This window comes from Macaca nemestrina, chromosome 9 (genome assembly GCF_043159975.1).
Source record: "Macaca nemestrina isolate mMacNem1 chromosome 9, mMacNem.hap1, whole genome shotgun sequence".
NCBI lineage: Eukaryota > Metazoa > Chordata > Mammalia > Primates > Cercopithecidae > Macaca > Macaca nemestrina.
In genome coordinates this window covers 6,488,218-6,502,673 of record NC_092133.1, presented here as the reverse complement: position 1 = coordinate 6,502,673, position 14,456 = coordinate 6,488,218, and the positions used below count along the sequence as shown (strand labels likewise).

The window sequence follows — 14,456 nt, the reverse complement described above, 5'->3', positions numbered from 1 at the left end:
TCCTCAGACATTTTTTGGAGTGATTATTCCTGTTGCTTAAATCTCTGTACTACTCACTTTTGCCCAAGTTAAAATACCTAAATCATTGATTGTAGTTTTATTATTCTATTCAGCAATAGTTCCTTTGATTGGAAAAGCAGTACCTCCTTTTTAGAATTCCCTGGCAGTCTGTAATAACTCCCTTTTATAGTATTTGTAACATTGTGTCTTAATTAATTGTTGTCATATAAGTCTTCTCAGTAGACTGTGAGTAGAAGTTGTTTTCCTTTGGCTTTTTGAGATGTTTCATATGTACAAAAATGTTGAATCAATATTAGCGTTAAACACACGTGCCCACCTACATTCACTACATAATAACATTTTGCCATGTTTGTATTATCCCTGCATGTGTAAACTTTCTTTCTTAACAGACCAAAAAGTTGGTCCCAGATATAAGAACACATCATTCCTCACTTCATGCAACTCCTATGAGTAACTGCCCTATAGTCATGGTAATATTAAGATACCTATGAAAATGAACAGTGATTCTCGAATAGAATGTAAGATCTCTTCCCTGTGAAGTTTTCTCTTTGACTTTAAGGGTCGCCGCCATTTGTCTTGTCAATTGCTGTGTATTCTGAATCCGTCTATTCATTTCCTCATCATGGAACATTTTTGGCAAAAAAAAAAAAAACTACTTAAGTGATCCTGTGTGCTTAGCATTCTACCTAAAGGCCGAGACTATAATTAGGAAGAATCTATAGGGTGTTGCTTACAGATTGAGTGAGGGTCTTGGTCCCCAAAGACTTTTTACCTTGAGGTTTCAGTGCCCATTGAGGAGCCTCCCATGGACCAACCATTTCTTTAGGAGTTGAAACCTTCAGTTATCAAGTTCTCTTCTTCATTCCGTGTTGTTTTGGCTCGTAGTCTTCCACAGGTCACAGCTTTACTTTTACCCTCAACCCTGCCACCTCGCAGGTTTCTATATCTAATAGAATATCTTTCTATATTATATGTCTGTATAGACACATGGATTTTTTTCTCATTCAGTTTGCTACATTTGTTTATTGCATTGTTCATTTTGATACTCAGATTGTCTCAAGCATCCCACCTGTGGCCAGGGGAGCCTCCCCACACCACCTCCTGTGTCCTTTTGACGTGGCCCCACTAGCCTAGAAGAAAGCCATGATCCAACCTCCCACTGAGGTCATCCTGGTCAGGGGCTGTTTTTATCTCCTGCTGACCTACTCCTGGGAACTCAATGCTGTCAACACACTGCACACTCATTGAATGTTGGTTGAGTGTTGCACTTGGCAGTGCTCTTCATGGTTTTGAATCTTCTTGTCATTTTAGCCTTATCCCCTCCATTTCTCATGACCCATTCTAGGAGGACCCATTTAGGGAACCTTCAATTTCCTATGGGATGTGGGGAAAGTGAGACAGGGGGTGGAAGTAGAACCTCAGTGGGATGTGCTTCCTGTGTTGATGCTTTCCTGCACACCCTGCTGGACAGGTACAGGGCTACTGTAGAATTCCTCATGGGTTCCCACAAATTGAGTCTCAGTCCACCACAGTAGGTGATTTTGAAAATAAACATTAGGCATTTATGGCTAAAATCACTTTGGTAGCTTATGTAGTTGTAAGTAGATAAGCTATTGGATGATCACTTGCCATGTGCAGCGTTTGAGCATACGACCACATGCAACATATGTATATATTATGGATACATACGTATTTATAAGAAATACCATAAAAGATTATCTATGTTTTTATTTACTATAATCTCATATTTCAAAGTATCTTTTATTCTCCTTATGATTCATTTATTTAATGTTTTAATACTTAATATTTAGAATAATACTTAAGTATTTGTATGTGTATTTATAATACTTAAGTATCATAAATGTTATCATAAATATTAAATACTTAATATTTAATGATGTATGTGACATTCCTCCTTATTATATCAACCAATGTTAATGTTGAGGACAGTATCCTTTTATGATTTATATAAGGCATTCCATTTTAGCTAAGAAAGAGTTTCAACTTTCATTTATAACAATGATAATCCTAATGTCGTTTATGAAAGTCAGTTTAAAAACATGTATAGACATATCGATCTTCTCTTCAATAATAAGAGGTTTTCTTTTTAAGACCGAATTACTCTTGTTTCTATTACAGTGTGTTTCTAGATCCTCTATATCATGCAATAAGACTTCGAAAATTCTAAACTCTCTAAGGCTTTAATATTACCTGATATATTGAGTTTATAAAAATAAAATATAAAATTTTCTGCTTTGCCGTCTTGCTTTAGGATCAAATGAATTATATTAAGAAGCTGCAAACAAAGTATATATTCCTCATTACACCATAAACTATAATTTTATATGTAGTATTTGATTATAATTTATTTTTATTCTTCATAAGAAATGTGAATATGCGTTTAAATTATCCTGTATAAGTAGCAGATAACTGTTATGGGTAATTTAAGGTCCAAATATTCCCTTTTGGCATATTTGTCCAATAAACATCTTCTGCAATTACTGCCACTGTAAAAAGGAAATCGATTTTGTTTTTAAATTATATTTATTTCCTTATATTTATATATATATTTATATATAAATATATTTCCTTATATTTATATATATATTTATATATAAATATATTTCCTTATATTTATATATATATTTATATATAAATATATTTCCTTATATTTATATATATGTTTATATATAAATATATTTCCTTATATTTATATATATATTTAGTGCCTGGAATGATATGAGATGCTAGTACTCTATGAATTCAACTAAGCACTCAGTTTAAATTTAAGATACAGGTTTAATTTTGTTATTAGTAGTTCCCAATAGCCACAAGGTGACATTAGCGTAAGTTATTTTCTCTTTTGTATAGTTTTGGCATTTTTTTTTTTTAAACAAACATTCTTCAAAGTTTCTTTATAAAATAAAGAAATTATAACATTTGGGAGACCACATGAGTAAAAATTAATTATATATTGAATAAAGGCATCATGGGAATGAATTTATCTTTAAATGAAAAAAGGAACAATTTCACCGTGGGTCGTTTATATGAGAAAGGTTTTATAAGTTCACTGATGAGAGTGGACACCCGTTTTCCCGTGAACTTCTGTTTTAACAATAATACCTGAATCAGCCTTTTTATTATGTCTTATGCTTAATCAAATATTTAATTAATAAAACATGACATGCTTTTTGAGAGCACAGCGATGACTCCTGACATTCAGCGTATGTAGCACTGCACACTATCCTCTGTCCTCATTTTATGACATCGTTCTTTCTATATTTTTACTTATTCTTTCTTTCCTGTACTCCCCTCCCACCTTAATCGTAAAAGGATTTTGAGGTAGCTTTAAAGAAATTCTATATAATATGAAAACACATGTGTGAGAAAATCAAAGCAAAGAAGAGAAGCTATCTCATTTTTATTTCAACAAATATTAAGTGAAAGAACAACGTTACAAGGATTACAGAAGTTTGAAAGATTTATCTAAGTATGTTATTATTTTAAATCTGAGAAATATGATAGTTATAAGGGCAAATCATTTGATTTATCCTGAAAATCACTAAGTCAGGGGAGGAATATAAGTAAGATATGATAATCATGAATATAATATCATATCTACCTGAGGATAATGATTATAGTTCTTTGGCTGGGCACGGTGGCTCAAGCCTGTAATCCCAACTCTCTAGAGGCCAAGGCGGGTGCATCACCTGAGATCAGGAGTTCGAGACCAGCCTGGCCAACATGGCGAAACCCTGTCTCTACTAAAAATACAAAAAATTAGCCAGGTGTGGCACACCTGTAGTCCCAGCTACTCCGGAGGCTGAGGCAGGAGAATCACTTGAACCCAGTAAGCTGAGGTTGCAGTGAGCTGAGATCACGCCACTGCACTCCATCCTGGGAGACAGAACAACACTCCATCTCAAAAATAATAGCAATAATAATTATAATAATTATATTTTAATTATATACATTACATTATATACATCTACAGTAATAATTATAATAATAATTTTTTACTTCTCTTACATTCTCTAAATGTTCTTCCTTTCCTCTGGGTTCTGTTTTTGTTTGTTTGGGCCTCCTTTATTAATGCTGGATGAATTTTTTTCACAAGGCCCAGTGCTCTTGCTCAGACCTCTGTCTCCAAGCGTGTGCACAGAACATGGAGGTGCATGGGCTTTCCAGCATGGCAAGACTGGATGGGCTGAGCTCTCGTACTTTTGGAACCTCCATGCTTAGTATTAGTGCTTATGTTCTCTTTGGCTGGTCATTCTCACCAAAGAGGATTCTTCTGGTCTTCTTCCTAGGTTTGGTGTGGGACTGAGGTTAGCGGGGGTTAGTTTAAGCCTCCTTGCTGATATGCTGGGAGCTGAGTAGAAGAGAGAGAGGGGAGTATGCTGTTTGACTTGACATCAAACTAAACAGGTGTTTCTTCCAGGTGATTCTTGTCATTGTGTTCTGCTTTTCAGGCACCTCCCTTGTCCGGAGAGTAAACACGTGGTCCTCTCCCCAGGAGTGAGTTGGGGAGCCCCTCACTGGACATGCTGGGCATAGGCAGACTGGATATAGGGTCACACTTCAAAGCGATCAGCACTGTTGTTTTTCACCTCCCATGTAGCCTCCTGAGTACCTGGCACCCCCAGTTTCTGGGCCTTCTTAGGGTTTTGCAGCAGCGATTCACAGGCTTCCTGTTCAATGTCACCACCTTCTCGCCTCGAGGGCAGCTGGTACCCACTCATTACCCTCTTTCCTGCTTCTAGAATTCTCTTATCTTTAGTTGCATCTCCTCGGAGTCCCCTGACCCTTGTGATTTTGTGCATTTTTAATATGTGCCTTACTGTCATTTAATGTGAGGAATCGGGAATGCATGTTTAAAACAGTTTTTAATTTGTGATGTAGGTGCCCCCTATGCATACTTTGACAAACTCCAGCTCTATGCAGATTTTGCAGGAGTTTGGGGCTAATTTATAACATTTTGAGGTTTTGTTTGTTTTTTGGACTCCCTGTTTTTTCCCTTTCATATTTTCTTACAGAAAAGACCACATATGAACATTTTGCCATTGGCCTTCCCTCTAGAAAAGAGAATGCCATTGTGCTCTGTAGGCCTTCCATCTTATCAGCTCTGAGAACTTAGTCATACTTGGATTTATTTCAAATCATTTTAAAAGAAGGCCTTGACTCTCAGTTACATTCTCTTTTCCTATATTCTCTTTTCCATAATGTTGCTTTACAGTATTGATTCTTGGGCTTGAGTGCACCCCAAAATAAAAATCATCCAGAAGTCACCACCATTATGGGTTTGCTGTTGTTGTTGTTGTTGTTGTTGTTTAGTAATATATTTGAAAATGTTACTGGATCATTCATTTTCATTACTTTTTATCATGATTATAAGATGGCTTTATTTTCATTGATATGTTTGAAATTTAAGCATTTGAATGAGATTTCCTCTTCAGAATACCTGCCTCAGTGACAACATGGTTAAACTTTTTAACAAGACCCCAGTTGAAATCATCAAATATAATCCCGGATTCAGTCATTAGATTTCTGCTTTTATTGAAACTGGGCAACTGCTCTCCACACTCGGCAATCTTGTGTCTCTGTTTACAGCTCCAACAGCTTCTGAGGCTGGAAACGGCCCAGAGAGCCTTTGGAATGTAGAGAACTGAGAACAACATTAAATTTTCTGCCTGTGTTGTGTGTCCCAGAGAGCAGATCTGTGCTCCTTACAAAGTGTGAGCTCCGGGGTCAGTTGAGACAGCTTGTCTGGCCGATGGAATTACCAGGCGCAATTTTATACCCTGCTATCCAAGGCACATGGCTAAGTCCATTTTCATTACACCTTCACAGCTCCTCAAGAATATGAATTAAAACCCTTTGGATTTTGTCTTCTAATTCATACTTAGACCTTCCACTAGGCATAGTTGACAAAGGCACTGTTTAAAAGGTATGCCTCATCCTGAGTTTCCATTCTTCAGTCTGTTTTTGTTAGCCTTTTGTTTTTATATCCTCCAGTGACATCCTACGTTCAACTTGCCTGTCACCAAACGTCCCCCTGCTCCACCACCAGCGCCCCATTCTACCTGTGCTGTTTTCCTTCTGCTGAGACTCACTTCCACCTGTGCCCAGTGCCACCTGCCTTTCCTTCTACCCAGCCTCAGTCCTACCTATTGTCCATTCTACCTACACTTAGTTTTGTACTCAGTTCTGTCTTTCCTTCTACCCAGCCTCAGTTCTACTTGTGCTCAATTCTACCTGCCTTTCCTTCTACCTGTGCTCAGTCCTACCTGTTCTCCATTTTGCCTATCAAACTACCTAGTGAAATGGGGCCCAAACAGACTTAAAGCTGGGGCACTGAGGTACTTCAGGAGGGCTGGGGGAGTGCGGGGACGAGTTCTGTCCAGGGCTCCCTCCAGGAGCCGCGCCAGGCAGTAGCCAAGGCCACACCAGCAGGGGGAGCCCTGCGAGAGAGACGTTTGAAGACAGGAGACTAAGACATGAACTAGATCAGGGGCAGACGGGGAGAGTTTGTGGATCCTTTTCTTTCTGGACCACCTTTAAAAATATTGACATACTTTCTCTTTATAAAAACAATCTGGGCTTAGTCTCCCTCCACTCATGACTATCTGGTATCTTTTCTAGTCATTTTTTGTTTTTCTTGTACTGTATATTGTTTACATTGGTCAAATGTGTATACATAATTACTGCAGTTTTCCTCTTCAATTATTTTCTCATGCTAATAAAATGCTCCATATTTGCATAGTTAATGTTTAATGATTTAATGGTTGCACAATATTTCATCATAACACAAGTTATGGTTGCTTGATTTGCCAAATAAAAATATAGGACCCCCAGTTCAGCTTGAACTTCAGGTAAACAACAGATATCTTTTTCTAGTATATGTATATCTCATGTAATATTTCACTGCAACGTTTGGGACATATTTATTTTTCTTTGTTTATCTGAGATTCAAATGGAGCTAGGCATCCTGTATTTTATCTTGCAACCCTACAAAATATCATATTATTTACACAGTTTCTTGTGGTGGATGTTTAAAATTTTCAGCAATGCTATGAACATCTTTGGGTATGAAATTTTCTATTTTGAATTACTTCCTTTGGTGGATTATTAGAAATAGAATTACTGAGGAGATGAGTATTTATTTTCAAGACTTTTCAAACCTATCTCCAAATCACTTTTTAAAAAGGTTATAGCAATTTATGTTCCCACCAACAGCATATAAGAGTCCTCATTCCCTGCACCCTTGCTCACATTATCATCATTGAAATACTTCTTTGCTATTTTGGCAGGCAAATAACGATGTATCATTTTCATCTTTGATTGCTAATGAGGTTCACTTTTTTTTTGTTGTTTATTAGGCATTTAGTGTCCTGGTTTTTAAATTTTCTGCAAGTATATCCTGACTTCTGTGGCCCCATTTTGCATTGCTTTGAAGTTGTAAGGAATATGTATTATTTTTACTTATCGACTTATTTTTCCTCAGCTGCTGGTGCTGGAGCCTGGTCCCTATGTTCGGGTTCGGAGATGATTCTGCACCGTGGCTTTTGCTCCCAGCCCACCTGCTAGGCTACCCATTGTCTGGAAGATAAATGCTTCATTTAGGAGTCATCTCCCAAATGCATTTAAAATAAATCAATTAAAGCATGGAATAGTAATTTTCTTCTGAGCATACAGAATTAAAGTTTTATTTTCACAGAGCTCCCTCATTTTTGTTCTTAATAAATGACTGGTTTCAAAGAGCTTCCATAAATACTCATTTATCCACCCTTATAAGCCCACAGATAGGCTGCACGGTTCTGTTGTGTTCATGGAAACCATAAGGCTTCATGGTATCTGCAGTGTTTGCCCAGTGAAAATACTGATACCCCAAGGTTGGGACTCCATTCCCAAAGGGCAGGGAGGAAAGAGAGGGGCATTTCAGTGAATTTTAGAATGCAGATCATCCCTTTCCTAATGGAATTCATGCTACACCTTAGAAAAGAGCTGAAAAAGCAAGACTGACTTTCGCTAAGAAAGGAAAGCCTGAACAATGCAAATGACTTCTGGAACGTTTCCTTAGGTTTGGTAAAGAGGCCACGCACAGTGCCCGGCAGCACCGCCTCTAACTTGTGGAAATGACCGTCTTTCTGGCCCTCTGGGCTTCCTGTAATGAATCCCCATCGCGGTTAAACAAGGGGCCGTTCGGTTGCCTTCTCTGATATTCTTATCCAGAGAGACCTCCCAACAGGGCATTTACGTACTCCCAGGACTTGCTTTATGGAAACTGCTGTGTTCTCTTCAGTTTTTCGTTTTCTGTGTTACTACAGTTTGGGCATTTGTTGCCTTGCATGAATTTTTCAGCATGACATGACTGTCCGCTCCCTGAATTCAGTATGTCCACATCACCTGTTCACGTATCTGGCCTGAGTCTGGCTGCACTGGTATTTCTCATTAATGTTACTCTGTGCTCATACCCTCAGGATTTTGAGACCTCCTCAAGGGTTATGCTTTTCTTTCTACTTTCAGCCTGATTGTTTAAGCTAAGCACATTGATACATTGCTTCTGGTGATAAATAGCTGACTGTGTGATTTCGTTTATTCTAATGTGTAAGTCTCCATTGTGGAACTGGTTTGACCTGCAGAAAATTGATTTCAGCACCTACTAGGTCCACCTAGGCTGATACAGGCCTCTTCCTCAGCAGGAAAAGCTCCTCATCTCATGGGGAAGAGTCTGGGTCACAGCAACTGCATCGGGATCAAATGTGGGCAGAGTACTTCGAAGGCTCTTCTTCCTCCCCTCTTCCAACTTTTTCTGATGACTGCAAGAGTAGGGGAAAGTGAACCTCTAGCTTGTGTTGGTCATCAACAGTGGCTTCAGATTCCTTACAGGAAGAGTTAAAATGTGCATCTGGGTGAGGGGTAAAGAAATAAGGTTAGCCAGTAAGTACCTGTCTTGTAGCCCTGGAGTACGGCCTCCACACCAAGGTTTGCCATTCACTTCTTCAGAGAGTGAAACCTCTAAGCCTCAGTTTCACTGCCTGTAATGTAGGACAGGAAGAGAAAGTTGTGTGTGATTGAAAGAGGTTGTGTTCTGTTAAAGTCACAGTGTTGAAAGGGCCATAGTTCTAACAGCCTTAGCCCAGTGCTTGATCGGTGTGTAATATTATTAAGACGATTATCCACAGGACACATCTCATTGTCACAAGGAGTAGACAAGACACAAAGGCAGCCTCTCTTGAGCTGAAATGGTATGCCAAATATTTATGTGTTTCAGAAGTTCATGAATAGACCATTTTGCCATTTTACTAATCATTGCCTCAATGGAAAACAAGCATTATTTAGCTGTTTCCCTGAACACCAACTTGGAATCTAAATCTCAGCAATTATCATCATTCACAAATAATTTATATTTCTGGGCAAATGGAAGATATCATATCATCATTATTGTATTTGTTCAATTTGAGTAATGTGTCCTTTGAGGACTCATTTGGAAGCAGATATGTATACTATACGTATAAAATGAATTGGAGAAAATATTGGATTTTAACATTTCCCTGTAAAGCCTGTATTCCAAGTTAATATAGAAGACATTTAGGCATTCTGATATATTGCTGGTAAAAGGAGAGTTAGTAAAAGAATGCAATTTGAGAGCTCATTTAATAGGGGAAAAATAGAGACATGTCTCAAAGTATGTTTCATGCTATAATTTTACCAAACTTGTACTGGTTTAATGGGGAAAAAATATATATCCTATGTTCCTTCAATGTCATTATCTTAGGGGAAAATATTTAAGAGCAAGGAAGGCTTTACAGTGTTCTTAGCTACAAGCCCTAGCAGTGAGCAGTTGCGGTTAATGGCAACAGAACTGCCTAGCTCACAACCCCCCACCAAAGCAGGCACGCTTCAGGGCACGCAAACAAACGTGTGCACACGCACGTCCACACACATACTGTCTGCCTCCATTTGCAGAGGCCAGACAGACTTTTCAGCTTTGGCCCTTTACCTTCCCCATTCTTGATTTTCTGTGTTGCTTTATTTTTTCCTCCTTCTCTTCCTTTCTCCCCAGCTCCGTCTGGTCTGAGAAGCTCCCAGCTCTCCCACTTGACATTCTGATGAGTCCGCGCTCCTCCTCTCCTTCTTCTCGGGGAGGAGAATTGGGCCATAACTCATTGTGGAGTTGTGGTGATTGCCTCCGCATCGGGCGCGGGGGGTTACAGGCTGATTTTGAGAAATTAGAGGCCTTTCTTTGTCATGGCCCGAGAGGAGAGGCTGCACACACATTTGCCTGATAATGAGGGCAGCAAGTTTCCAGGAGAGCACAGAAGTGCCCGTGATTTCCATGTCTTTAATTTCCAATGTCTTTAATTTTCTTGTATTTAATGCAAAAATATTTCGTGCTCGTTTTTCTGGTCTGGACAACCCTGTATCAGGAAACATTTGAGGTATTGCTAGTTAGGGAGGATAAAATGCAGCCCTGAGTGTGAGTGCACCAGTGTGTCTCACTCATGTTACTGTGTGCTCATGTCCTCAGCATTGTGAGACCCCCTCGAGGGTTTTGCTTTTCTTTCTACTTTCAGCTTGATCTTCTAAGGACCCCCTACCAAAAAACCATTCCTGAGGTTGGAAGTGACCCACGCCTTATGCTGATCAGCCCAGAGAGAGGGGCAGCAGAGCCCAGGGCTCCTGTCCGTGCCCCATTGCTTCTCCCTGACAGTTTCAAGTCCCAGCGTCTGGGATGATTCCAGCTTTTCCCATGAGTGTTGTTCTGTCTCATCTAATTCTGTCTTTTGATTCATTTACAGGGAAACTTCGTGGCTTGCATGACAGCTATTTTACGACAAATGGAGGATTACCATTATGCCCACTTGATCAAGACTTTCGGGAAAATGAGGACTGATGTGGTAGTAAGTGTCCCTTTCACCCTGTTCATGTAACCACGTTTTAGGGCCAGCACTTTAGACAAAAGCCTGATATCAATATATTCATCTGAAATAGGATTTTGCATGAGAACTTGTCTCTGATTGATTTCAAATGCCTCCTAGGAAGGTCTGACTGAAGCCTCGTTTCTAACAAGACAAGGGTCCGGACTTGCAGACTTGCTTCTAGGGCTGAACGGAGAATGATTCAGGGGCCGAGCCCAGAAAGTCTCTTGTCTTTCTTGGTGACAGTCTCCTCTCCTGTGCTTTGGGGTAATTGAAAATTTGGAGATGTTATCCATGGATAGTCTCCCATTAACTCCTATTCATTTATTGGTTGACTTTTTAATAGCAGAAGCCAGAGTGACTTTTCAGCTTTAAGTTGTACTCCGTTATTAATTAGCTGTAATCATGGAAGCTCATCAACATTTCTCCAAATAATTCTCTAGTCATCCTCAGTAAAACTATGATACAACTTAATTAGGAAAAGTATAATAGAGGGGAATTTATTGCTTACGAACTACCTCCCTAATGACCTGAAATTACATTGCCATATGGCAAATATCCTCTGCAAAGCTGCAACCAAACTTGTTGGCAGACTTCGTGATTACATGTTGACTTGAACTTTTAGATTCCATTTCTAAGGATCCATAAGGTCCTGTAGAACGGGGTCCCCAGTCCCCGGGCCACACAGCAGGAGCTGAGTGGTGGGCAAGCGAGCATTACTGCCTGAGCTCCGCCTCCTGTCAGATCAGCGGCTGCATTAGATTCTAATAAGAGTACGAACCCTATGGTGACCTGTGCATGTGAGGGATCTAGGTTGCACGCTCCTCATGAGAATCTAATGCCTGATGATCTGAGGTGGAACAGTTTCATCCCGAAACCTGCCACACCACCCCTTGGTCCATGGAAAAATTGTCTTCCAGGAAACTGATCCCTGGTGCCCAAAAGGTTGGGGACCACTGCAACAGAATACCCACAGATACCTGCAGAACACGGCAGTGTCCTGGTGTTTCTAGAACAAGGGTTGTTGCACTTGACATGTATCTTATTAAGAAATGGGAAGAAGAGAATGATCTTCACGATTTTTTTCAAAGGATTATTTCTAATACATAATTTTCTTTTTGTTGCCACTATATATAAAATGCATAATTTAATTACATATCTATAGTAGCAACAATAAGAAAATAATGTATTAGAAATAATCCTTTGAAGATATAATATTTTTATATTTATATATACACATATATACATGTGTATATATATACACATATGTACATGTATATACATACACATATACATATACATACACACACACACACACACACACACACACACAGAGTCATGTGTTGCTTAACAGTTCTGCCAAATGCATCGTTAGGCGATTTCGTCGTTGCGCGAGCCTCATAGCGTGTACCCTTACTTAAACCTAGATTGTGGAGCCTACTACACACCTAGACTAGATGGTCTAGGCTGCTGCTCCTAGGTTACACACCTGTACAGCATGTGACTACACTGAATACTATAGGCAGTTGTAATACAATGGCTGTGATGTCACCAGGTGATAACAATTTTCAGCTCCATTATAATTTTTGGACCACTGACATATACATAGTCTGTCACTGACCAAAATGTTAATATGCAACGTATGACTGTACTTTAAGATTTCTAAGGAGAACAAAAATGGGTCTAGACCTTAAAACCCTAGCAGTTTCCTCTCAATAAAAGTAAGGGAACAAGAGTATGTATATGTTTGTATTTCTGTGTCTGTTTTTTCCTGAATATTAATGAGTAGTTGATAGTAGGAGTATACTCAAATATGTAACCTGTATCCAATGTTTATATCCCATGACTCTTTGGAAATCATGGCATAGCAAAATCAGATTTTACATTTGTAACATTTTATTCCATAATTGAATCTAAACTACACCCTACCCCCTGCTTTGGTGAGTGTAAAGAATAGTTGTAGCTTAAATCTAGAGGAACAGTTTTTTAGATAACGTTCCAGGTTGAATAATAAAGTCTTCAGAAATAGAAGAGTTACCCATCTGGAAAAGTCAGGACTCCAATTAGTACTTTGCCCTTTTTCAGAACAATCACTTCATAAAAATCCACACATGCAAACATTTAATCTGAACTATTAAGTGCTGTGATTGATAAGGAACCTTCAAGGTAAGTGAAAAGTGGTGATGCCAAATGGTATTTAAAAATTACTGTAGCTTGCTGAATTCCAGCTGTGTGCCCTCTGTCTTTGCTGAGATCCCAGGATCAGATGTTTACTATGTGTTGTGGTCCCAGTTTCCCAGGGGATGTTTTTCCATAGACACAACAGTTCAGAAAATCAGTGATTTGCAGACAGTTTGACTTCCATTAAGAAATGACGTTGACCGGGCACGGTGGCTTACGCCTGCAATCCCAGCACTTTGGGAGGCGGAGGCGGGTGGATCACCTGAGGTCAGGAGTTCAAGAACAACCTGGCCAACATGGCAAAACCCCGTCTCCACTAAAAATATAAAAATTAGCCTAGCATGGTATTGGGGGGGCGCCTGTAATCCCAGCTACTGGGGAGGCTGAGGCAGGAGAATCGCTTGAACCCGAGAGGCGGAGGTTGCAGTGAGCTGAGATTGGGCCACTGCATTCTTGCTTGGGCGACACAGTGAGACTCCATCTCAAAAAAAAAAAAAGACGTTTGCGGTTTTTTGTACCAGAAATTTAGACTGGAAAGATTGTGAACTTTTTTACTGTTGTTAATTGTCAGAACTTTTGTAAAATGTGTTCCTATCTGTTAACTATACCGAGTATATGACTATTTTTCTACTCTGACAACTTTTTTTTTTTTTTTGAGACAGTTTCACTCTTGTGGCCCAGGCTGGAGTGCAATGGCGCAGTCTCGGCTCACTGCAACCTCCTCCTCCTAGGTTGAAGCGATTCTCCTGCCTCAGCCTCCCAAGTAGCTGGGATTACAGGCATGCACCACCATGCCCAGCTAAGTTTTTTGTATTTTTTAGTAGAGACGGGGTTTCTCCATGTTGGTCAGGCTGGTCTCGAACTCCCAACCTCAGGTGATCTACCCACCTCAGCCTCCCAAAGTGCTGGTATTACAGGCACGAGCCACTATGCCCGGCTTACTCTGACAACTATTAAATAAAAGATTATTTTGTACAAAATTATTTGATGTTATTTAGTATTTCAATATGAAAGTAGCCAAAGCCATTTTTCCTGAGACCATTTCCTTTTAACAAGTACTAATTCAGGTTCTCAGATGTAGCCCTTTTTGGTTGCGTGAGTCATTTTCATACAAAATCACACTGATTACCAACACCAATGATAGTGAGCATACAGAGCACAAGTGGAAAGACTGATCTGGAAGAGAAAAGCAATAGACATGTTCAGTTCAGAACTCTCAGGACGGAGGCCATCGAACCACGAAGAATCTGTAGAATCCTCTACACTGGAGTTGCTGATCTGCCCAAGGGGCTGCTGGCTGCCACGTGTCCACGTCTCAGTAACAGAAGCAGA

General features: G+C 39.5%; 1 protein-coding gene across 3 annotated transcripts in view; it reads left to right on the top strand.

The window, feature by feature from the left end:
• The window catches only part of LOC105470532 (dedicator of cytokinesis 1), a 546,684-nt gene that overhangs the window by 332,144 nt on the left and 200,084 nt on the right, over window positions 1–14,456 (top strand). For all 3 annotated transcript variants that reach the window (XM_011722623.3, XM_011722619.2, XM_071068926.1), the window contains exon 28: window positions 10,824–10,925. In XM_011722623.3, coding sequence (XP_011720925.2) covers window positions 10,824–10,925 — 102 coding nt within the window. The remainder of the gene's footprint in view (window positions 1–10,823; window positions 10,926–14,456) is intronic.